Source organism: Somniosus microcephalus, chromosome 2 (assembly GCF_052327205.1).
Source record: "Somniosus microcephalus isolate GS21.2 chromosome 2, FLI_Smic_1.0, whole genome shotgun sequence".
Classification (NCBI taxonomy): Eukaryota; Metazoa; Chordata; class Chondrichthyes; order Squaliformes; family Somniosidae; genus Somniosus; species Somniosus microcephalus.
In genome coordinates this window covers 326825681-326851889 of record NC_140988.1, presented here as the reverse complement: position 1 = coordinate 326851889, position 26209 = coordinate 326825681, and the positions used below count along the sequence as shown (strand labels likewise).

The 26209-nt window shown below is 46.4% G+C and overlaps 1 protein-coding gene across 3 annotated transcripts in view; it reads left to right on the top strand.

The window, feature by feature from the left end:
- Positions 1-26209, top strand: part of c2h18orf54 (chromosome 2 C18orf54 homolog) — a 73768-nt gene that overhangs the window by 10358 nt on the left and 37201 nt on the right. For 2 of the 3 annotated variants that reach the window (XM_085974739.1, XM_085974722.1), the window contains exons 2-4: positions 4509-4808; positions 7846-8718; positions 20715-20865. In XM_085974739.1, the coding sequence (XP_085830865.1) occupies positions 4532-4808; positions 7846-8718; positions 20715-20865 (1301 nt within the window). In that variant the 5' untranslated portion in view covers positions 4509-4531. Of the gene's footprint in view, positions 1-2010; positions 3081-4508; positions 4809-7845; positions 8719-20714; positions 20866-26209 lie in introns of those variants that run through there. The other variant, XM_085974730.1, reaches the window with a different exon arrangement.

The following is a 26209-nucleotide window of genomic DNA, read 5'->3' as shown; positions in this document are numbered from 1 at the left end:
AGCTCCTATCCCCGGCACTGTAACGCCTGCTTTTGGTAGCGATGGGCTTACAGTCGCGGGTGAGGTTAGCGAACAAGGAGGGGGGGGTCTTTAAGGGTGGAGAGGCTGCAAATGGTGCGCGGCGGGCGGTTTAAAAGCTGCTGGCTGCAGACTGTGAGTGGGGGGAGGGGTCCGTCGTACGCTAATGTGACACTCTTAAGGTGGCACTGAAAATCCAACCCCAGTAGAACGGCAGCGCAAAGATGGGGCAGGACCAGGAGTTTAAAATTTTTGTATTCTGTGCCCCTTACTGAAAGGGTCACTACACAGTAGCCACCGACGTCCGCTGACTGGGCTTTGGAAGCCAAAGAGATCCGATGTCGCGTCGGCAGGACCGGGAGAGAGTAACTGCGCACCGTGTCGGGGTGGATAAAGCTTTCCGTGCTCCCGCTGTCAAAAAGGCAGGTAGTGGCGCGGCCATTTACCTTAATGTCCATCATGGACCTGGACAGTTGATGAGGGAGAGATTGGTCCAGCGTCACAGAGGCCAGCGTATGGTCGAGCGAGTCGATGTGGTCGTCAGATGAGGCGGTGGTTGAGTCCGGGTCCCCCGTGGTTGAAGTTGGCGACGTCCGAGATGGCGGACAAAATGGCGGCGCCCATGGTCCCGATCCCCACGCGGCTGGGGGAGCCCAAGATGGCGGACAAGATGGCTGCCCCCACGGTTCGCACGCGGCGCTGCTGGCGTTAGCGGTTTTACCTTTGCAGGCGCTGACATAGTGTCCTTTCTTCCTGCAGCCGGAGCAGGTAGCGTTTCTCGCCGGGCAGCGTGCTCTGGGGTGTTTTGCCTGGCCACAAAAATAACATTTCTGTGCCTTGGACATCGCAGCAGCAGTTGAAGGTGGCGGTCCCATGACCCAAGGTTGTGGCGTCCACGTTGCGGAGCGGTTAGGGGAGAAGGCGTCCATATTCCTGTGGGCCGCGTCGAGCGAGAGCGCGAGGGACACTGCCTTTCTCAGGTCCATTTCTCCCTTTTCCAACAGTCTCTGCCGGGAGTAGTCGGACCTTAGACCCGCAACGAAAGCATCTCGGATCAGTCCCTCCGTGTGTGCTGCGGCTGATGCTTCTTTGCAATCGCAGTCTCAGCCGAGTATCCGTAGTGCCCGTAGGAAGGCCTCCACCGATTCCCCGGGCTGCTGTCTGCGGGATCTTAAGAGGTGCCGGGCATAGACCGTATTTACCGGGCGTGCGTATTGCCCTTTTAACAGATCGATAGCCGCCGCGTAGGTCGTCGCGTCCTGGATTATTGTATAAACTTGGTGGCTCACCTTTGAGGCCAGGATTTCCAACTTGTTTTCGTCCAGGGTCACAGTTGAGGCTTGCAGGTAGGCCTCGAAGCAACGCAGCCAATGCGCGAATTTGGTAGCCGAACCCGCTTCTTGGGGGTCTAGGTCCAGGCATGTTGGTCTGAGGGCTCGCAGCAGCTCCTGCTGTTCAGCGTTTGGTGCAGCAGCCTGCTGTTCAGCAAATGTCGACATTTTGTTTTTGCTAATAAAATTGATGCGCTATCAATTACTCATAAAAGACCGAGAGTTAAGAGAGTAACTAAAGGCTTTTATTAGCAAAGAACAGAGCATGCCTCTTGTGGTTGACTGGGTTCCAAGAAGGCAGGGGGCTGCAGGTCAATCACCTTTATACCTGGGCCTGTGTGGGTGGAGCCAGCCGAGACATGTTGAGGCATGCATAGGTACAACAGTGTGTAACAACAACAACAACAACAGTGGTTTACCACAAGTTTATTGTGAGCTTTTTTTAATATAATTAGTTATTTTAAAATTAAGCGAACAACTCCTTCAGGATTACATGTTACAAAATAAAATAGAATTTGCCATTAATTTCCAGTAGGAGGAAGCAATTGCAGGGGACTGTCATATTACCCGGCTGCTATTTTCAGCAGGATAGACTGAGGCTAGTAGAGCTTAATGGTGTTAGCTGTTGTAGATATAAATTGTTTGTGATTTAGCTTTAAGAAGCTTAAAGGGAAAAGTAAACAAATGTGCCTCTTATCATGAGGTAAATAGAGTTTAAAACCTTGTCGTTTGGCCAAAATCTTACTAAAGGAGATTTCAATTTTTAGAAAGGATAGGAAAAGAAAAAGTGGGGGCGAGGACCTGTATTAATAACATATACCATTGTGGTCATAGAAAGGAATCTAAATGAGAATAATCCGCAGGTTGGAATCAATACGGGTAAAGATACAAAATGGTGGAAGGATTATTTATAGAGCTCTTGACTCTGATGACGTGGAGAAATATGCATATAGGCAGATCAAGGAGGTCTGTAAGAGGAAAAAATGTGGCAGTGCTGGGTCATTATATCCTGCATTTACTTTGGGAGATAAATACCTGCACAAGTAGGAAAGGGAACAGATTTATAGAACGCAGTGAAGATAGTTTTTCAAAACAGCATTTCTTCAACCAGACAAAAGGGAGTAAGTAATATTTGATTTAGTTATCAGATTTGATTTAGTTATAAGAAATGGTTGGCAATGTGGTCAGAAGGGGGAATGGTGACTATAAGAATTGAATTCACTAGACGGCTGGAAAAGGAGAAAGGAGGGTCATAAATTAAAATGTTGGACTTAAACAAGGCTAACTTTAAAAAGATAAGAAAATAATTGACTAGAATAGTTGGGCAAAATTATTAGTTGATAAATCTGCAGGAGATCAATTAATTACAAAATAAGTACACCCCTGAAGGGCAAAAGGGGAACCTCTGGGGTGATGAAAGTATTGGCTACTAGTATGGTTAGAATCAGTATTGAACAAATTATGTAAGGGTGTAGAATAGTGGTAAGTGTTCTTATTTTAAGGACATAATGAAAAAGAGACTGTTTAAGGAGGAAATGGATCCATTAAAAACAGACTTACTTATGGCAATAGAAGAGAAGAAGGACGTAAATTATAGAAATTACAACATTGCAGGACGCTAATTCCATTTCTAAGCTCGCTCTTCGTATCCTTTTCAAATATCCCAGCTACAATGAAGGAATGACGATATATGTCCAAGTCAGGATGGTGTGTGATTTGGAGAACTTGGAGGTAATGGTGTTCCCATGCCCCTGCTGCCCTTGTCATTCTAGTGGTGAAGCGCATGGGTTTGGGAGATGCTGCCAAAGAAGCTTTGGCGAGTTGCCGCAGCGCATTCTGTAGAGAGTACACTGACAGTGGAGAGAGCAGATGGGCTGCCGATCAAGCGGACTGCTTTGTCCTGCATAGTGTCGAGCTTCTTACCTGTTGTTGGAGCTGCACCCATCCAGGCACGTGGAGAGTATGGCATCACACTCGTGCCTTGTAGGTGATAGCGAGGCTTTGGGGAGTCAGGAGGTGAGCCACTCACCACAGAATACCCAGTCTGATCTGCTCCCCCAGCCACAGCATTGATGTGGCTGGTCCAGTTGAGTTTCTGATCAATGGTGACTCCCAGGATGTTGATGGTGGGGGACTCAGCGATTTCATAATAATTGTTCTGTTTATATTAATGTCTACAAGTTTCTCCCCTTCATTAATCTCCAGTCTTCCCTGTACATCCGATATCTTCATACTCATTTAGCAATCCTGCCCTGTCCACTGAATAGATGATAGAATAATTGGAAAGAAATTGAAAACAATTTGTGCACAGCATTGTCCCACAGAGATCAAATGACCAGTTAATTTGTTTTTGGTGGTTTTAGTACAGGTAGGAATGGAGAACTCTTCAAATAGTGCTTTGGGGTCTTTTAATTCCATCGGAACATAAGAACATAAGACGTAGGAGCAGGAGTTGGTCATTTGGCCCCTCGAGCCTGCTCCGCCATTCAGTAAGATCGTGGCTGATCGGATCTTGGCCTCAACAGGCAGGCAGACAGGACCTGAGTTTATCTCAAAAGGTGGCGCCTCCAACAAAGTAGCACACCCTCAGTGCTGCACTGTTGTGTCCCGGACAGGGGCTTGAACCCATAGCCTCCCGCTCATAGCTGAGAGTGCTGCCAATTGAGCCAAACAGACCCTTTAAATGCTGTTATTGCCTGCAACAGTGAATGTTTTAAGAACACTTATTACCCGCTCAAGCAAAGTGTATACTCGGTCCCTTCAAGGTCCTTGAGTACACCATTGCCAAGCAGTCACATGCTCACATCCCCCAGCACCCCCTGTTTCAGCTCATCAAAATGGTTTTCTATCTGCCCATAGTGCCCAATCTCCTCTGGTCAAAGTTAATAAGGACAATCTGTACGACTGAACATGGCTTGATTTCCCAACTTGACGTGTTTGCTGTCTTCAAAACGATTGCCCACTCCATTCCCCTCCACTGGGGCTTCATCTCTGCTGTCTGCTTCATAGCACAACTCGTTCATGGTTCCACTCCTGTCTGTCCCAGTGCAATTACTGCATCTTCCCAAATACTTCCTTCTTTGTAAGTTGTTGAAAATGCTTTGCAACAGAACAACAAAATCATATACTGTATCATTTTTTTCTTTTTGATGCGTTAAGGTGAGGCAAAACCACAGGATGTGATGTCAACGATCAACATGAACGATGGAGTGGACTTCCATTCTCCTGAATCTACTATATCTAGATTATTGACCAGTGCTGGTCACCTGAGCAGTTCTGATCATTTTCACAGCTCCATCCTCTACAGAGGTAGAACTTACCAGTCAGCATCTGAGGCCCTGGAAGCTTACATTGATAACTTTGAAAAGAGGCTGTCGTCCCCCACAGGAAGTGCAAACAAACTGCATTTGGGGAGCAGTTCCAAACCATTTTCCACTTCTCCACACAGCAAGAAAGAGGGTAAGAACATTTGACTTTCCTTCTTCCATCCAGGGCCAAATTGCTGTGAAATTAGAAATTCTGAGACCAAAATTCAGACTTTTTTGTTTTGTTACCATGAAGAGACTCCCCACCTCTCCAGAAGGCACTGACCCTTGCAGAGGTATAGTTCCGTGGGGAGGAGGTGTCTGTCACCCTCCACAACCTCACTCACTTCTGAGGCCAAAGAGTAAGTGTTGGCAGGCTATTTTACCATGTGGCCAACACAAGCAACTCCCTTCCTGTACACTCACATGCATCTTCCCACATAGGTTGCTAGACAGTGGCCAGAAGTGGGAACTGGCTAATTTCTTTCCCCTCCCCAGCTTAATGAAATGGAAGTCAATTTTAGCTAATCTAATGCTGCTTTGGCTCTGATCAGCTAACTTGGGGGAATAAAATGGGACTTTTCTGGTCTGTATGGTTCAGTATCACACCACATGGTGCATTTAGTCACTTGACTTCATTTAACTCTCTTCCACATGTAGATTTATATCCATTCTAATTTTTTATGGATAGATGTGGACCTTTATATACTTATGGTTTGTCTCTTAATTTTTATTGCTGCCAACCCTATGACCACTAACTTGTGGGTGCTTGTGATGCAGTTATAATTTGTGACCAGAGCTTAAAAAAGGGAGGTGTTTTTGACCTCTGCCTATTCCCTAGAAGGTCTGCTGTTTTTTTCCAGTTCTTCCATTTTTGCTACTATAAGAAAGAACTTGCATTTATATAGTGCCTTTCACAACCTTAGGACATCCCAAAGCACGTTACAACTAGTGAAGTACTTGTGCAGTCACTTGTAATATAGGGAAACATTAAGGAGGTTGCAAATGTATTCCTTCTAAGCTTGTTTATTTGTGCATGTTATCTTATAAAATGTCACAAGTGTAAAATCTTGCGTCAACCCACTCCTGGTTACTTTTGAACACCCATTGTTTTTCCTTTTTTGGGAAGTAAAAGACTACAAGGTGGGAGGGTGACTACTACTTTTATTAAATGTTTGTAGCCAAATTTTATTCTAAGTATAAGATGAATTATTTTAGGTATTATGGCCTAGAAATTCATTATGGGGCGCCCAGCTCGCCTGGGCGCCGGAATTACCGCTGCGCGCGGATCCACTTGCGCAAGCGGGATATTCAGTGTCAGCGCACCAAGTGGAAGGCGGCCACTAAACAGGGGTTTTGGCGCCCCGCTTGGGCGCTGAAACTGATTATCGGCGCGCTAGTGGCCGCAGCGCCACCCGCAGCGGAGCGGCAGGCTGCGGTACTGCAGGCCTTCCTCCCTCTCTTCAGGGGGAGGTGCCTGCAGCAGCCGGAGCCCCGATCGCGAGTGCCGGCAAAAGAGCCCGGCAGAACGGAGAAGTGCCGGGCTCCCGGAAACCAGCCGGCAATGCCGCGGGGGGGGGTGGGGTGGTGGAGGAGGCCGGGGAAGGAGGTGCGGGCAGGTGGCCGCCGAAAAAGCGGCCGGCCGCACCTCCACTTTAATTACTGCCACTACCGCCACAGGTAGGCCCTGTGTACCGGTCGCTGTTTGCGGCCGGCGCTGAAGAGGTGGGCGCGACTTAATATGGCGTTCTTCGCGGAAACGGGGCGCTGCGCACACCGATGACGTCATCGGTGGCGGCGCAGCGCTACAGCCTAACGCCGCCATTAGCGCCCCGCTGAATTTCGCCTGAAGTTTGCAGACTGGCGCAAAAGCCCTCTTTGGGCGCAAACTGGTGGCGCAGGCCACTGAATTTCTAGGCCTATATTTTTAAAGTCACCCTCATATTGTGCAAATTCACATTCTTACCAAAATGTAAACATTTTTTACTTTTTTATGTTTTCAATAATATAGACTACCACCTCCCAAGTTAATAGGCAGTCTTTTGTTTTTCCATTTACTCCTTTCCTCTCCTGAAGGTATTGACTTATGCCTGAGTACAATTGCACCAACCAGCCTCAATACTTTGACCAGGAGCCCATTCTTCATCTGTAAGCCAAGCCAGTGAGTGCTAGCAGTTATTCAACTATCTGGGTCACAGGAAAACCTGATTCTGTCCACCTTGTGTCCACACATGCTTAGGCCCCAACAGGGGTTACTGGGTAGTGACCAGCAGCAGGAACCCTGGCTGAATTTTATTTTCTCTTCTCCCCCGCCCCAAACCTGCCCATACTGCTACGTCTGCTGACATCTGCTAACTCTGTACGTACTGGACCATTCTGTTCTGTATGACTTAGTTTCAGACTGCACACTATAGGTGCAAAATTGGGATCGGTAGCGCCCGTTTTTTGAGCGCTGTGGGTGCCGTTTGGGGACCAAAATGGCGTCCGATGCGCGCACGCACACTTCTGCCGCGACCCGTGCCAGATGCCATCTTGGTAAAGGAAAAACAAGCGGTGTCCTTTACCCACGTCTGAGGATATGTAAATAAGGGGCCTAATGTCTGTTTCTGGTCCCTGCTGCAACTTTGGTTTGCCCTGAGCCAGTGCTGATTGCCTCTGGGGAAAACCAAAGCTAAACAGCACATAAATTTAAAAAAAAAGGTAAGTACTTACCATATTCACCCCCGCTCCTGGTCCCAACATCTCTGACCTCACTCCCGACTCCATCCTCCAGGCCCCCTGATCTAACCTCCTAGCCCCTCTGCCCGACAGCAGTTCTGACCCCCTGACAGCACTCCCGAGCTCTGCGATTTGTCCTATCCGATCCTCCACCAAACCTCGGTCACAGACTCCTCCGGCCCTCCCGTTCCTCCTCCAGACCCCCACAATCCAATCCAATCACTTACCTGTAAATTGGAGCACTAACCTGTGCAGGCTCCTACCACAGCGCCATCTACATTATGGTGAGGTCCGAGGCCTAAACTCCGGGGCTCCTTGGACCTCCCCATTCGAGTGTGGGCTGTTAACGCTTTGCGGGTAAGGCATCCAAAAATAGGCGCGCCCGAATTTCCAGGCCTATATTTGTCCACTGAGCTATTGAGGGAGTTAAATACAGTTGTTGATAAATAACCAGCCCTTAATTTGTTTTGTAGTTTTCAGAGAACGACATCCCTTCAAGGATTTGGATTTTCCCAGTCGGCCTTTGAGGAGGCGGATAGCTAGTGATCCGGATCTTGCGAGCCTCACCACTGATGACCTTTTGGGTATGCCACCAGATGGCTCTTTACCATTGACTCAATCCTCTGTGCTGCGGTGCTTACCACAGACTAGACAGCATTTGGAAAGCCACTTCAACCAAAGCTCTTCCTATACATCTACCAAGCATGCTCCAAAGCCCTCTCCCGAATATTCTGAGGATTGGCACCATAAGAGAGATGACAGCTTTGCATTGCTTTGTGAGAGAGTTGGTTATAGCCCACTAAACCGGACTGCTGGCCTCAAACCATCTCGATTCTCGCATCTAAGAACGACGCCACAAGAGGAAGATAAATACATGACTCCTTCCATTTCACCATCCCTTCCTGTGGAAGACTGCAGATTCAGAAAACATAGATTTAACTCCATTTCCCGGCAGAATTATCCGAGATGGTTAACCAGCCAAAAATCAGAGCTGGGTGTCTCTGGGATAAGTAGCATCCCTGAGCTGAAGTACCCCGGCTGGCTTCAAGACTGTGACCTGGACTCTGATTCATGTGGTCAGGGAGCATTGAATCAAAGGGAGTATCTGTTACCAACTCGATATGAGACTGAGCTCACAGACCCCAGACTATACTCTGGTGCTGCTAGATATACACCAAAAAAGAAGCACTTTGCCAATTATTTAGAGAGTGCAGACCGAACATTTCATAAGCACACAGAGCGTGGCGTTAGTGGCACTTTACGAAGAACACCTTTGCATACTGCTCGGTTTGCCCACTGTAATACTGAAGAGGTGGAAGATGTTCACTGCAGTAAACCTTTCAGAGGTACAGTAAGGCGTGGTATGGGAACAAAGGTCAACTTAGGGGCGCGCCACTTAATTCATTTATGTAAGCAGAGGTTGGTGTGTAAAAGTACAACATCATGTAAGCCCACGTTGGTGGAACACAAAATTCTATTCACTATAGTATTTAGACCTTTCACCTTTTGCTATTTGAAAACATGGAGGCAGAAATTCCGGTCCCTACGGGTGTGTACGCGCTGTGTACTCTCCCGTAGGGCCAACGGAAATACTGGTTTTAGAAATGCACTGCGCATGCGCTGGAAACCGGCATTTTCGATCTGTCAAGAAAGATCTTGACAGATCCTCCGGCTGCACTGGAGCAGGGCCTCGCGGGCGCAGAGTTCTGTTTTTTTTTGGAGAACCTCCGCCCGCAGAAAACCTTTACAATTCTTGCACCTGGTAAAAGCAGGCGTAAGGCCTACTATTACCAAGATAAGAGTTGAAAAAAGTAAAAAAAAAAAATTTCCACTGATTTATCATTTAAAAATACTTTACAGAAAGGTAAGTTTATTTTTAGCCCCGTTAAAAACTTTAATTATTTTTTTCAAAAAATAAAATTTTTGTTTAAAATACTTAATTATGTAATTTAAAGTCATTTTAAAAATGTGATGTATTTTTTAAAATTTATTTAAAGTTTTACTATGTTTTGGGGGTGATCTCCATTCATATATTTGACAGGTCTTCCTGTCAAATGTATGAAGGGAGAGATTCCCTTCTCTGATTGGCTCCCCATGGCCCACGTGATCCCAGGGGCGCTGGGAACCACCTGCGCCTCTGGGATACGTGGGCCCTGCGCACTGGCAATTTGGAGAGGCCCAGCAACGGAACTCTGCCCCTCCCGGGAGCCCTCCGGTCCAAGCGCAGATTCTTCCAGATCGCAGCCCTCCGCCCGCAGGAGGCCTGCGAATGGAAATTCTGGGCCATGGTATTCAACATGTTTTGCTTGTATTTTCTGTTTTAATTTTATAACTGCAAGCTTGTTTCTCTTTACTGTTATGTTAAAATTTTAAATTTTCATCCTGTTTTCAAATCCCTCCATGGCCTCGCCTCTCCCTATCTCTGATAGCTGCGCTTATGGCCTCTTGAGCATCCCCGATTTTAATCGCTCCACCATTGGTGGCTGTGCCTTCCGCTGCCAAGGCCCTAAGCTCTGGAATTCCCTCCCATAACCTCTTCGCCTCTCTACCTCTCTTTCCTCCTTTAAGGCGCTCCTTAAAACCTACCTCCTTGACCAAGCATAGAAACATAGAAGATAGGAGCAGGAGTAGGCCATTTGGCCCCTCGAGCCTGCTCCGCCATTCAATGCGATCATGGCTGATCATCCAAATTCAGTACCCGGTCCCTGCTTTCTCCCCATACCCCTTGATCCCTTTAGCCTTAAGAAATATATCCAACTCCTTCTTGAATATATTTAATGTATTGGACTCCACTGCCTTCTCTGGGTGAAGAAATTCCTCCTCATTTCTGTCCTAAATGGCCTACCCCTTATCCTTAGACTGTGACCCCTGGTTCTGGACTCCCCGACTATCGGGAACATCCTTCCTGCATGTAGTCTGTCCAGTCCTGTCAGAATTTTATAAGTTTCAATGAGATTTCCTCTCATTCTTCTAAACTCCAGCGAGTACAAGCCCAATCGACCCAATCTCTCCTCATACGTCATTCCTGCCATCCCAGGTATCAGCCTGGTGAATCTTTGCTGAACTCCTTCCATGGCAAGAACATCATTCCTCAGATAAAGCGACCAAAACTGCACACAATACTCAAGATGTGGTCTCACCAAGGCCCTGTACAACTGCAGCAAGACATCCTTGTTCTTGTACTCAAACCCTCTCGCTACGAAGGCCAACATACCATTTGCCTTCTTAACCGCCTGCTGCACCTGCATGCTTACCTTCAGCGACTGGTGCACAAGGGCACCCAGGTCTCATTGCACTTCCCCTTCTCCCAATCTATTGCCATTCAGATAATAATCTGCCTTCCTGTTTTTGCCACCAAGGTGGATAACCTCACATTTATCCACGTTATATTGCATCTGCCATGCTTTTGCCCAATCACCCAACCTGTCCAACTCATCCTGGAGTTTCTCGGCATCCTCCTCACAGCACACACGCCCACCCAGCTTTGTGTCGCCTGCAAATTTGGAGATATTACATCTAGTTCCCTTGTCTAGATCATTAATATATATTGTGAATAGCTGGGGTCCAAGGACCGATCCCTGCGGTACCACACTAGTCACTGCCTGCCACTCGGAAAAAGACCCTTTTATTCCAACTCTTTGCTTTCTGTCTGCCAACCAGTTCTCTATCCAAGTCAATACCTTGCCCCCAATCCCATGTGCCTTAACTGTACACGCTAATCTCTTATGCGGGACCTTATCGAAAGCCTTCTGGAAGTCCAAATACACCACATCCACTGGTTCTCCCTTATCTATTTTACCAGTTACATCCTCAAAAAATTCCAGTAGATTAGTCAAGCACGATTTACCTTTTGTAAATCCATGTTGAGTTTGTCCGATCCTATCACTGTTTTCTAAGTGCTCTGCTATTACATCTTTTATACTGGACTCCAGCATTTTCCCCACTACCGATGTCAGGCTTACCGGTCTGTAATTCCCTGTTTTTTCTCTACCACCTTTTTTGAATAGTGAGGTACCATGAGCTACCCTCCAATCCATGGTACTGTTCCAGATTCCATCGAATGTTGGAAGATGATCAGCAATGCATCTACTATTTCTAGGGCCACTTCCTTAAGTACCCTAGGATGTAGATTATCAGGCCCTGGGGATTTATCGGCCTTCAATCCCATCAATTTCCCTAACACCATTTCCCTACAAATACTGATTTCTTTCAGTTCCTCCCTTTCATCAGACCCTCTGTTCCCCGACATCTCTGGGAGGTTATTTGTGTCCTCCTTTGTGAAGACAGAACCAAAATATGTATTTAATTGGTCGGCCATTTCTTTGTTCCCCATTATAAATTCCCCTGATTCTGACTGCAAGGGACCTACGCTTGACTTCACCAATCTTTTTCTCTTCACTTATCTATAAAAGCTTTTACAGTCAGTTTTTATGTTCCCAGCAAGCTTACTCTCATATTCAATTTTCCCTTTCTTAATTAATCCCTTTGTCCTCCTCTGTTGAATCCTAAACTGCTCCCAATCCTCAGGTTTACTGCTTTTTCTGGCCAATTTATATGTCCTGTCCTTGGATCTTATGCTATCCCTAATTTCCCTTGTTAGCCATGGTTGAGTCACCTTTTTTGTTTTATTTTTATGCCAAACTGGGATGAACAAATTCTGTAGTTCATCCATGCGGTCTTTGAATGTTTGCCATTGCCTATCCACCGTCAACCCTTTGAGTGACATTCCCCAATCAATCCTACCCAACTCGCGCCTCAGACCATCGTAGTTTCCTTTATTTAAATTGAGGACCCTAGTCTCTGAGTCAACTACATTATTCTCCATCTTAATGAAGAATTCGATCATATTATGATCGCTCCGACCCAAGGGGCCTCATACAACAAGATTGCTAATTAATCCTTTCTCATTACATAATACCCAGTCTAAGATGGCCTGATCTCTGGTTGGTTCCTCGACATATTGGTCCAGGAAACCATCCCGTAAACACTCCAGGAATTCCTCCTCCACAGTATTGTTACTAATTTGGTTAGCCCAATCTATATGTAGATTAATGTCACCCAGGATGACTGCTGTGCCCTTATTGCACGCTTCTCTAATTAATTTCCCTTTTAATGCCATCCCCAGCCTCCGCATTACTGTTTGGAGATCTATATACCACTCCCACTAACATTTTCTGCCCCTTGGTATTTCTCAGTTCTACCCATACAGATTCTACATCATCAGAGCTAATATCCTTCCTTACAATTGTGTTAATCCCGTCTTTAACCAGCAATGCTACCCCACCTCCCTTTCCTTTTTGCCTATCTTTCCTGAATATTGAATACCCCTGGATGTTGAGTTCCCAGCTTGGCCACCCTGGAGCCATGTTTCCGTAATGCCAATCAAATCATATTTGTTTACCTCTATTTGCACAGCTAATTCATCCACCTTATTACAAATGCTCCTCGCATTAAGACACAAAGCCTTCAGGCTTGTTTTTTTAACGCTCTTAGACCTATTAGAATTATTATTTACTGTGGCCATGTTTGATTTAAACCGTTGATTTCTCTGACTGCCACTTTTGTTTTTCTCCTTCCTATCTTTTGCTTTTATCCTTGTTTCCCTTTCCTCTGTCCCCTTGCTCAGGTTCCCAACCCCCTGCCAGTTTAGTTTAAACCCTCCCCCAGAGCACTAGCAAACACTCCCCCTAGGACATTGGTCCCAGCCCTGCCCAGGTGCAAACCGTCCGGTTTGAACTGGTCCCACCTCCCCCAGAACCGGTTCCAATGTCCCAGGAATTTGAATCCCTCCCCCTTGCACCATTCCTCTAGCCACATATTCATCTGAAATATCCTTCTATTTCTACTCTGACTAGCAGGTGGCACTGGTAGCAATCCTGAGATTACTACCTTTGAGGTCCTATTTTTTAAATTTACCTCCTAACTCCCTATATTCAGCTTTTAGCACCTCATCCTGGTTTTTACCTATATCGTTGGTACAGGAAACTTTCTGGTATCCGGCACTGACGGGACCGAGCTGGTACCGTTAGATCAAAACTGCCGTATAAACCAGCGGCAATGTTAAAACATAGAGCTTTTCAGCTCCGTGTGAATCACCAAACCCTGTTGCTTAGCAACAGCTTCAAAACAGTCGGCTGCAGCTGCAAACGTCTCTAGCTGAAGCTGTTGCTTAGCTACAGACCTTGCAGAGCCTGACTGGGGAACGAGAAAGCAACGAGAAGTAAAAAAAAAACTTATAGAAAGCGGCTCCTGAATTTTGCCGGTAGATAGAGCTTTCCAGACTTTTAACCTCCGGTTAAACGAACGTTTCCTGTACCTATATGCAGCACGACAACTGGCTGTTCACCCTCCCCTTCCAAGATGTTCTGCAGCCGCTCTGAGACATCCTTGACCCTTGCACCAGGGAGGCAACACACCATCCTAGAGTCTCGTTTGCGGCCGCAGAAACGCCTATCGATTCCCCTTACAATAGAATCCCCTATTACTATAGCTCTACCCCTCTTTCCTCCTGTCCTGTGCAGCAGAGCCACCCCTGGTGCCAGGAAGTTGGCTGCTGCTGCCTTCCTCTGATAAGCCATCCCCCCCAACAGTACTCAAAGTGGTGTATCTGTTTGAGAGGGGGATGTCCACAGGGGACCCCTGCACTACCTGCCTGTGCCTAGTACTCTCTGTTGGTCACCCGTTCCCTTTCTGCCTGTCCAACCTTTTCTTCATCTGCCCTAATATCTCCTTCTGTGAAGGCTCTTGAGAGGGTGCAGAGGAGATTTACCAGAATGGTTCCGGGATGGGGGATCTTAGCTACAAGGACAGGTTGGAGAAGCTGGATTTGTTTTCATTAGAGCAAAGGAGGTTGAGGGGTGATTTGATAGAGGTGTATAAGATTGTGACGGGTTTGTACAGGCTAGATGGGGAAAGGCTGTTCACACTAGTTGATGGCACAAGGATTAGGGGACACAGATTTAAGGTTTTGGGCAAGAGATACCGGGGGATGTGAGGAAAAACTTTTTTACGCAGTGAGTGGTGAGGACCTGGAACTCGCTGCTGACAGAAGTGGTGGAAGCGAAGACACTCAATGTTTTCAAGGGGAGACTGGATAGGCACATGAGGGAAATAAACTTGCAGGGCTACAGGGATAGAGCGGGGGAATGGGACTGACTGGATTGCTGTACAGAGCCGGCACGGACTCGAGCAACTGAATGGCCTCCTTCTGTGCCATTATGACTCTGTGGCTCGATGTCAATTTTCTATTTTATAACGCTCCTATGAAGCGCCTTGGGACAGTTTACTACATTAAAGACACTACATGTTGATGCCTCATGCTTTTGCTGTACTTTGACCTCTCGTGTCTTTTCAAACCCTGCCCTACTACTTAAATGTCATTTTGTCCTTTATTTATGATCTTACCATTGATCTTTTATATCATCTAACTTTTTTATTAAGTTGTTTGCAGATCATTTAACAAATTATCTCCCTTTTGGTGATTGGTGCATCTGTTGGGTCTCGCCCACTTTTTCCAACCTTCCTAAAATGCCTGTTGATCTCAAGCTAATGTGGGCAGAAAAGTGGCAAATGGAATTGAATCTGGAGAAGTGTGAGGTAATGGATTTAGGGAGGGCTAACAAGGCAAGGGAATACACAATAAATGGTAGGCTACTGAGAAGTGTAGAGGAGCAGAGGGACCTTGGAGTGCATGTCCACAGATCCCTGAAGGTAGCGGGACAGGTAGATAAGGTGGTTAAGAAGGCATACAGGATACCTTACTTTATTAGCCGAGGCATAGAATACAAGAGCAGGGAGGTTATGCTTGAACTGTATAAAACACTAGTTAGACCACAGCTAGAGTACTGCGTGCAGTTCTGGTCACCACATTACAAGAAAGATGTGATTGCCTAGTGAGGGTACAGAGGAGATTTACGAGGATGTTGCCAGGACTGGAGAATTTTAGCTACGAGGAAAGATTAGATAGGCTGCAGTTGTTTTCTTTGGAACAGAGGAGGCAGAGGGGAGACTTAATTGAGGTGTATAAAATTATGAGGGGTCTAGTTAGAGTGGATAGGAAGAACCTATTTCCATTAGCAGTGAGGTCAATAACCAGGGGGCATAGATTAAAGTAATTAGTGGAAGGATTGGAGGGGAGTTAAGAACCTTTTCACCCAGAGGGTGGTGGGGGTCTGGAACTCACTGCCTGAAAGGGTGGTAGAGGCAGAGACCCTCATCGCATTTAAAAGGTGCTTGGATGTGCACTTGAGGTGCCAGAGCCTACAAGGCTACAGACCACGAGCTAGAAAGTGGGATTAGGCTAGATGGCTCTTTTTCGGTTGGCACAGACATGACTGGCCAAATAGCCTCCTTTTGTGCCGTAGATTTCTATGAAGGTTACACACCTGACATATCATAACTGGTCTTACCTCTACAGATGCTGACTGACCTATTTCTAGAATTTTCTGTTTTTATTTCAGATTTCTAGCATTTGCAGCTTTTAATTTTTATATGGCTGTAAAAATCACACGTGCAAGAGAAATTGATGGATAACGTTTTATGTAAACTGACTCAATTTAAAAACACAACTGAGCCCTCAACATGGGTGTTAATCACTGTTTTACTGCTTCTGTGCGGGCAAGGATAATACAATTGCTAACATAAAATAAGCATGACAAACTTGTCTATAGAGCAACAACTTTCATTTATATAGCATCTTTAAGATAGTAAATACCCTAAAGTGCTTAACAAAGGAGAAAGAAATGACGGTAGCTTTAGCTGGGCTCAGCTTAATGCAACATAGCATAACTATAAAATTCAGTTTGTAGGATTATAATACTTGTTTGGCAAAGTTGGGCATTGCTATACAGCAAGGCAGTGGGTAGCGATTGCATTATCCTGGTGTTTAGTCTGTTGCTGGGATGGCATGAAGACATGCCACTTCTTTCATCAGATGGCAAGTTAACTGATGTATCAAAATAATTGTCTGCTGGTTTGATTCAGTCTGTGAAGTACATCTTTAATGAGCTACAGTCTTTGTTTCTCCCTGCTTTGTCGACAGTTATTTATCGCTAACTTCTAGCGAATATCTCGCACAGACTTGTACTGTTGTACTCTGCATCAGTAATTTGTGCTACAGCGATGTTAACTGTATTACAGTATGTTCATGCCATACACTTCTAATGCTACACGCAAACAACTGTTGGAATCACTCAAAAAGCAAAAAACTCCCAACTTAAATACCTAACTGATCAACTGTAGGTGTTAAGTCAAGCAGTTTGACCAGTCAGTCACTTTTTATCAGGGTTAGAATTTCAAATATAATTTTACAAAATCACACACTGTTTTTAGTGGACTCTGCAGGATTTTCACATCTGCACTTATTCAAAATTAGAAACATAGAAGATAGGAGTGGGAGTAGGCCATTCGGCCCCTCGAGCCTGCTCCACCATTCAGTGAGATCATGGCTGATCATCCAAACTCAGTACCCTGTCCCTGCCTTCTCCCCATATCCCTTGATCCCTTTAGCCTTAAGAAATATATCTAACTCCTTCTTGAATATATTTAATGAATTGGCCTCAACTGCCTTCTGTGGTAGAGAATTCCACAGGTTCACCACTCTCTGGGTGAAGAAATTCCTCCTCATCTCTGTCCTAAATGGCTTACCCCTTATCTTTAGACTGTGACCCCCTGGTTCTGGACTCCCCCGCCATCGGGAACATCCTTCCTGCATCTAGTCTGTCTAGTCCTGTTAAAATTTTATAAGTTTCAGTGAGATCCCCTCATTCTTCTAAACTTCAGCGAGTATAAGCCCAATCGACCCAATCTCTCCTCATACGTCATTCCTGCCATCTCAGGTATCAGTCTGGTGAATCTTCGCTGCACTCCCTCCGTGGCAAGAACATCCTTCCTCAGATAAGGCGACCAAAACTGCACACAGTACTCAAGGTGTGGTCTCACCAAGGCCCTGTACAACAGCAGCAAGACATCCTTGTTCCTGTACTCGAATCCTCTCGCTATGAAGGCCAACATACCATTTGCCTTCTTAACCGCCTGCTGCACCTGCATGCTTACCTTCAGCGACTGGTGCACAAGGACACCCAGGTCTCATTGCACTTCCCCTCCCAATCTATTGCCGTTCAGATAATCTGCCTTCATGTTTTTGCCACCAAAGTGGATAACCTCACATTTATCCACATTATACTGCATCTGCCCAATCACCCAACCTGTCCAAATCGTACTGGAGTTTTTCTGCATCCTCCTCACAGCACACACGCCCACCCAGCTTTGTGTCGTCTGCAAACTTGGAGATATTACATCTAGTTCCCTCGTCTAGATCATTAATATATATTGTGAATAGCTGGGGTCCTAGCACCGATCCCTGCGGTACCCCACTAGTCATTGCCTGCCACTCGGAAAAAGACCCGTATATTCCAACTCTTTGCTTCCTGTCTGCCAACCAGTTCTCTATCCAAGTCAGTACCTTGCCCCCAATCCCTTGCGCTTTAACTTTACATGCTAATCTCTTATGCGGACATTATCGAAAGCCTTCTGAAAGTCCAAATGCACCACATCCACTGGTTCTCCCTTATCTATTCTACCAGTTATATCCTCAAAAAATTCCAGTAGATTAGGCAAGCATGATTTACCTTTTGTAAATCCATGTTGACTTTGTCTGATCCTGTCACTGTTTTCCAAGTGCTCTGCTAGTACATCTTTTATGATGGACTCTAGCATTTTCCCCACTACCAATGTCAGGCTTACCAGTCTATAATTCCCTGTTTTCTCTCTACCACCTTTTTTGAATAGTGGGGTAACATTAACTGCCCTCCAATCCATGGGAACTGTTCCAGAATCTATAGAATTTTGGAAGATGACCAGCAATGCATCTACTATTTCTAGGGCCAATTCCTTAAGTACCCTTGAATGTAGATTATCAGGCCCTGGGGATTTATCGGCCTTCAATCCCATCAATTTCCCTAACGCCATTTCCTTACAAATACTGATTTCATTCAGTTCCTCCCTCTCATTTGACCCTATGTTCCCCGACATCTCTGGGAGGTTATTTGTGTCCTCCTTTGTGAAGATAGAACCCAAGTATGTATTTAATTGGTCTGCCATTTCTTTGTTCCCCATTATAAATTCCCCTGATTCTGACTGCAAGGGGCCTACGCTTCACCAATCTTTTTCATTAACAGTGCATTTTATTTTTAAAAGAGCTGTAAGCTCCAGATAGTCAATGGGTATAAGATTAACCTTTAAAAACTAGAGATTCCCAGGTCTGTGCTGAACATAAGAACATAAGAATTAGGAGCAGGAGTAGGCCACATGGCCCTTCGAGCCTGCTCCGCCATTCAGTAAGATCATGGCTGATCTTCGACCTCAACTCCACTTTCCCGCCCGATCCCCATACCCCTTGATTCCCCTGGAGTCCCAAAATCTATCTCAGCCTTGAATATACTCGACGACACAGCAGCCGCAGCCCTTTGGGGTAGAGAATTCCAAATATTCACAACCCACTGAGTGAAAGAATTCCTCCTCATCTCAGTCTTAAATGGCTGACCCCTTATCCTGAGACTATGCCCCCTAGTTCTAGACACTCCAGCCAGGGGAAACAATCTCTCAGCATCTACCCTGTCAATCCTCCTCAGAATCTTATGGCCTAGAAATTCATTGGCGCCCCATTTGGGGCGCCAGCCTCGCCAGGGCGCTAAAAGTAGTGCCCCGGAAGTAGCCGCGGCTGCCCGCTGCAAATTCACTTTGCGCGCCCCAGAGGGAAGCGCAGCGCTACTCGAGGCGCCCCGCATCCCTCTTGGGGCGCTACAGCTGAAGATCGCTGCGCAATGTGCCGCAGCGCCACACGCTGTGGCACGGCGCGCTGCGGTACTGCAGGCCTTCCTCCCCTTCTTAAAGGGGCGGGGTCTGCTGCAGCGCGATCCAAGATCGCGAGTGCCGGCAAAAGAGCCCGGCACCGAGGAGAAGTGCCGGGCTCTTGGGACACAGCCGGCACTCCGTGGGGGGGGCGGCAGGGAGAGGTGCTGGCAGGCGGCCAGCAAAAAAAATGGCCGCCCCGTACCTCAGCACCTCTACCGCCGCAGGTAGGCCCCCCTGAACTGGTCGCAATTAGCGACTGGCGCTAAAGCAGGGGGCGCTACTAAATTTGGCGATCGGGGCGGTAGCGGGGCGCTGCGCCCACCGATGACGTCATCGGTAGTGGCGCAGCGCTAACGGCTAGCGCCGCCATTAGCGTCCCGCTAAATTTAGCGGGAGGCGTGGCCAGTGGCTTCCGACCCACTTAGCAGCCTCTTAAGGCGCTAACGGGTGGCGCAGCCCACTGAATTTCTAGGCCTATATGTTTGAATGAAATCACCTCTCATTCTTCAAAACTCCAGAGAGTATAGACCCAATCTACTCGATCTCTCCCCATGGGACAACCCTCTCATCCCAGGGATCAATCTAGCGAATCTTCATTGCACTGCCTCTGAGGCAAGTATGTCCTTTCTCAGATAAGGAGACCAAAACTGTGCACAGTACTCCAGATGTGAGTTCATTGATTTCAGGCTGGGCAGCAGTTGGGGCGCTGCAAATGGCCTTGACGCCCTATGGAGGGACAAAATCAGCCAGGCTTCCTGTTGCTGACTGCTATCCAGCGATTCCTGCTGGAAAGTGTACTTTTGTGAATGTTGAAGACAGGCGATCAATCTTGGGTATGATAGCCCCCTAAGACAAACAGTGTACCAACACTCACTGTGAAAAGCTCACAGTTGAACAATGGTCACTTGGGCGTTACCAGAGGGAAGATATTGGCCATGGAACTGTTCACCAGTCCGTTCCTTCAGAAGTGGAGGGAGAAAAAAGGAGGGAAAGCTGGAGGGAAAATAGAGCTGTCCCAAAGATGTGGGTGCTCGATCTTTAGCCTTAATGGATAAATGGGACAGAAAAGATATCTAGCCTTAGCTTTAATGGTCCCTTAGATTGAAGAAGTTATCTGACTGGGTAAAATACAAAGGAAATCTGAACTAAAAACAAAAAAATACGCAGCAGGTCAGTCAGCATCTATAAAGAGAAAAGGTTTTGACATATTGGGTGTGTATCCATCACAGTTCTCTCTATTCAGACCTTAAACTGTGCGGCCCGATAGCTCCTGAGTGGGTGATGGTCTCACCTTTTTTTTCTTTACAAGGGAAATTGAGATTTTTTTTCTTGAGCTGGTATTCTTCACAGAAGTAAGATCTAAATGGTGTGTGCAGTATCTACTGTGATTGGAATGGTGCTGTAATGTGTTTGCACTGAATTAGAGAATGCACTTTCTGCAATATAGTGTCTCATCAAAGAATCTCCTCCTCTTCCTCCTCCTCTACAGATGACCACATTGATTTATTAATCCAGAAGGCAGAACATGTTCTTGAGGCGCTCACGTGCCATATGACCAGTCCACAACAGAACCATTACAGTCCTGGTACTGAAGAGGTGCTGGAAGCTGATCGATCCTGGGACAATCCACCTGTTACGTTGTAAGTTAAACATAAGTTTCTCTTTTCCTTACTGATAAAGCTAGGTGAAGGGCCAGAGCTTACAATGTAGGGCACTGTGACGTTCAGAAAATTTATAGAAGAGCAGCTTTATTATGAAGTAGTGGCTGGGCGATGCTAATGTTGGACTTTCAAGAAAATAATTGGGGAAGATTTTGGGCCGAAGCAGGCCGATAGTGCTCTGAAAATGGTTGAGTTTGATTTACCTCCCCGTTCCCACCAATGGTGCAGCCAACGTTTTCTTTCCAAAGGCCAAGTGTTGGGCAGTTGGAGTGCAGTAAAATATAGTGTTCATTGAATCATAGAAATTTCCTTCCCCTTAGGCAGTCCCTTGGAACCGAGGATGACTTGCTTCCACATTAAAAATGAGTTCTCAGGTGACTGATGAGTCCAATGCGGGACCTACAGTCTGTGTCACAGGTGGGGCAGACGGTGGTTGAAGGGGTGGGTGGGTGGGGTGCTTGGGTTGACGTGTGCTCCTTGCGCTGCCTGCGCTTGGCATCCGCTTGCTCCCGGCAAAGAGACTCGAGGTGTTCGGCACCTTCCTGGATGTTTCTCCTCCACTTTGTGCGGTCATGGGCCAGGGATTCCCAGGTGTTGGTGGGGATGTTACACTTTTTCAAGGAGGCTTTGAGGGTGTCCTTGAAGCGTTTCCTCTGCCCACCTGGGGCTCTCTTGCTGTGCCGGAGCTCCGAGTAGAGCATTTGTTGGAAGCTGTTCGGCCCATCATGTCTGTGCCGGCTGAAAAAGTGCTATCCAGACTAATCCCACTTTCCAGCTTTTGATCCGTAGCCTGCAGTTTACAGCACTTCAAGTGCATATCCAAGTACCTTTTAAATGTGATGAGGGTTTCTGCCTCTACCACCCTTTCAGGCAGTGAGTTGCAGACCCCCACCACCTTCTGGGTGAAAGTAGTTCTCCTCAACACCCCTCTAATCCTTCTACCAATTATTTTAACTCTCTGCCCCCTGGTTATTGACCTCTCTGCTAAGGGGAATAGATCCTTATAATCTCTATCTAGGCTCCCCATAATTTTATACACCTCAATTAAGTCTCCCCTCTGTTTCAAAGAAAACCACCCCAACTTATCCAATCTTTCCTCATAGCTAAAATTCTCCAGTCCTGGCAACATCTTCTTAAATGTCCTCTGTACCCCGTCTAGTGCGATCACATCTTTCCTGTGAAGTGGTGACCAGAACTGTGTGCAGTATTCGAGCTGTGGCCTAACTAGTGTTTTATACAAAATAACAACAGAAAATGCTGGAAAAACTCAGCAGGTCAGGCAACATCCGTGGAGAGAAATTTGAGTTGACGTTTCGGGTCGAACCCTTCTTCAAAACTGGAAAGAAAAGAAAATAGATCGAAGGCAGGGCTGCGATCGGACAAAAGAAGTAAAAGAGACAATAAAAGGTATTAGAAGCTAGACGAGATGGTAATAGGCTGAGATTAGGTGTGAAGTGTACTGGCAGGGCAAGAGATAGCTGCCAGGTGTGAGAGAGAAACAAAAGGAAAGGGGGGGGGAAAGGAGTGGAAAAATTACAAGAAAAAATGTAATAGGGGCCGAGGTTATGATCTGAAATTGTTGAACTCGATATTGAGTCCGGAAGGCTGCAGAGTGCCTAATCGGAAGATGAGGTGCTGTTCCTCGAGTTTACGTTGAGCTTCCGTGGAACAATGCAAGAGGCCAAGGACGGTGAGGCCCGAGTGGGAATGGAGCGGTGAATTAAAATGACAGGCGACCGGAAGCTCGGGGTCACCCTTACGGACTGAACGGAGGTGTTCCGCAAAGCGGTCACCCAATCTGCGTTTGGTCTCCCCAATGTAGAGGAGACCGCATCGTGAGCAGCGAATACAGTATACTAGATTGCGAGAAGTACAAGTAAATCGCTGTTTCACCTGGAAGGGGTGTTTGGGGCCCTGGACAGTGGAAAGGGGGGAGGTATAGGGGCAGGTGTTACATCTCCTGCGCTTGCACGGGAAGGTGCCAGGCGAAGGGGAAGGGCTGTTTGGGGTGATAGAGGAGTGGACTAGGGTGTCTCGGAGGGAGCGGTCCCTACGGAATGCTGAATGGGGAGGGGAGGGGAAGATACGTTTGGTGGTGGGATCACTTTGGAGGTAGCGGAAATGCCGGAGGATGATCCGTTGAATGTGGAGGCTGGTGGGGTGAAAGGTGAGGACAAGGGGAACCCTATCGTGGTTTGTGAATGTGTACTCCTTGATCCCGTTTCCTTTCTACCCCATTTAGACTCTTATTATCCAAGCAGTATGTGGCCTCCATATTTTTCCTGCCAAAATATAACACCTCACACTTGCCTATATTGAAATTAATTTGCCAAATAGACAAGTTACTATGCTTTTTTTTTAAAGGAATATGTTGATTAGTTACCTGCCTTAGGAACAGTATCTCCATACTGAAGTCACTATCATAGAATCATAGAAAGTTACAGCACGGAAGGAGGCCATTTCGGCCCATTGTGTCCGCGCTGGCCAACAAAGAGCTATCCAGCCTAATCCCACTTCCCCGCTCGGTCCGTAGCCCTGCAGGTTAGAGCATCCCAAGTGCACATCCAAGTACTTTTTAAATGTGGTTAGGGTTCCTGCCTCTACCACGCTTTCAGGCAGTGAGTTCCAGATCCCCACAACCCTCTGGGTGAAGAAATTTCCTCTCAAATCCCCTCTAAACCTTCCACCAATTACTTTAAATCTGTGCCCCCTGGTTTTTGACCCCTCTGCTAAGGGAACTAGGACCTGTCTATCCACTTTATCTATGCCCCTCATAATTTTATACACCTCAATAAGGTCTCCCCTCAGCTCCTCTGTTCCAAGGAAAACAGACCCAGCCTATCCAGTCTACCTCATAGCTAAGATTCTCTACTCCCGGCAACATCCTTGTAAATCTCCTCCGTACCCTCTCTAGTGCAATCACATCTTTTCTGTAATGTGGTGACCAGAACTGCATGCAGTACTCTAGCTGAGGCCTAACTAGTGTTTTATACAGTTGAAACATGACCCCCGCTGCACTTGTATTCTATGCCACGGCTAATAAAGGCAAGCATTCCGTATGCCTTCTTAACCACCTTATCTACCTGGCCTGCTACCTTCAGGGATCTGTGGACATGCACTTCAAGGCCCCTTTGTTCCTCTACGCTACTCAGTGTCCTACCATTTAATGTGTATTCCCTTTCCTTGTTAGCCCTCCCCAAATGCATTACCTCAAACTTCTCCGGATTGAATTCCATTTGCCACTGTTCTGACCAATTTATTGATATCTTCCTGCAGTCTACAGCTTCCTTCTTCAGTATCAACCACACAGCCGATTTTAGTATCATCTGCAAACTTCTTAATCATACCCCCTATATTCAAGTCTAGATCATTGATATATACCACAAAAAGCAAGGGGCCTAGTACTGAGCCCTGCGGAACCCCACTGTAAACAGCCTTCCAGTCACAAAAACACCCATCAACCATTTCCCTCTCACTATGTTTATTTCATCTAATATTTCACACTCCTCCCCTCCGATAGCAGTGTCTGCTTCGCCCCTCTCCTTTGTGAAAGCAGACGCAAAGTATTCATTAAGAACTCTACCGACGTCTCCTGCCTCCACACACAGATTACCCTCATGATCTCTAATAGGCCCTACCCTTTCTTTAGTTATCCTCTTACTCTTAATATATTTATAAAATATATCTCAGTATTATTATCGCAGTTACTATCTCTATTATTACCGCAGTAATATAGAAACATAGAAACATAGAAGATAGGAGCAGGAGTAGGCCCTTCGAGCCTGCCCCGCCATTCAATGCGATCATGGCTGATCATCCAAACTCAGTACCCTGTCCCTGCCTTCTCCCCATATCCCTTGATCCCTTTAGCCTTAAGAAATATATCTAACTCCTTCTTGAATATATTTAATGAATTGGCCTCAACTGCCTTCTGTGGTAGAGAATTCCACAGGTTCACCACTCTCTGGGTGAAGAAATTCCTCCTCATTTCTGTCCTAAATGGCTTACCCCTTATCTTTAGACTGTGACCCCTGGTTCTGGACTCCCCGGCCATCAGAAACATCCTTCCTGCATCTAGTCTGTCTAGTCCTGTTAGAATTTTATAAGTTTCAATGAGATCCCCTCTCATTCTTCTAAACTCCAGCGAGTATAAGCCCAATCGACCCAATCTCTCCTCATACATCATTCTTGCCATCCCAGGTATCGCTGCACTCCCTCCATGGCAAAAATATCCTTCCTCAGACAAGGTGACCAAAACTGCACACAATACTTGAGGTGTGGTCTCACCAAGGCCCTGTACAACTGCAGCAAGACATCCTTGCTCCTGTACTCGAATCCTCTCGCTACGAAGGCCAACATACCATTTGCCTTTTTCACCGCCTGCTGCACCTGCATGCTTACCTTCAGCAACTGGTGCACAAGGACACTCGGGTCTCGTTGTACTTCCCCTTCTCCCAATCTATTGCCATTCAGATAATAATCTGCCTTCCTGTTTTTGCCACCAAAGTGGATAACCTCACATTTATCCACATTATACTGCATCTGCCATATATCTGCCCAATCACCCAACCTGTCCAAATCATACTGGAGTTTCTCGACATCCTCCTCACAGCACACACGCCCACCCAGCTTTGTGTCATCTGCAAACTTGGAGATATTACATCTAGTTCCCTCGTCTAGATCATTAATATATATTGTGAACAGCTGGGGTCCAAGGACCGATCCCTGCGGTACCCCACTAGTCAATGCCTGCCACTCGGAAAAAGAGCCGTTTATTCCAACTCTTTGCTTCCTGTCTGCCAACCAGTTCTCTATCCAGGTCAGTACCTTGCCCCCAATCCCATGTGCTTTAACTTTACACGCTAATCCCTTATGTGGGACCTATAGTGGGTAGACTACTATATTAATGATTATTACAGTACACGGGATAAAGACTCAGCAGCAAGTCACTGAGCTATGAGTTGAGTTCTTCACATTGTGTTCTGTACAGTTATTTATTTAAAAATTACAGGCTTTCTTGGAAATTTAAAAATTCTGTGCAATACTTGCTGTTATTAAGAAGCTTTTGAAAATGTGTTGTGCAGTACTGCAGAGCCATCTGCTGATGAGAAAAGATTTTGTTGACTCCAAGTGATTTTTTTTTAAACCTTGTGTAACCACAAACTTTAAATGGCAGTAAAAACTGAGGCAGTGAGCTGTGAATCTGAAGCCCTCGTGTTATATAATGGCCTCCTTCTGTGCTGAATGATCAGAAGGGGATTTCTTTTTATTAACAGCAACACTTTGCAGAGTTCATGAACTTTTAAAGCTTCTTTGTGACTCC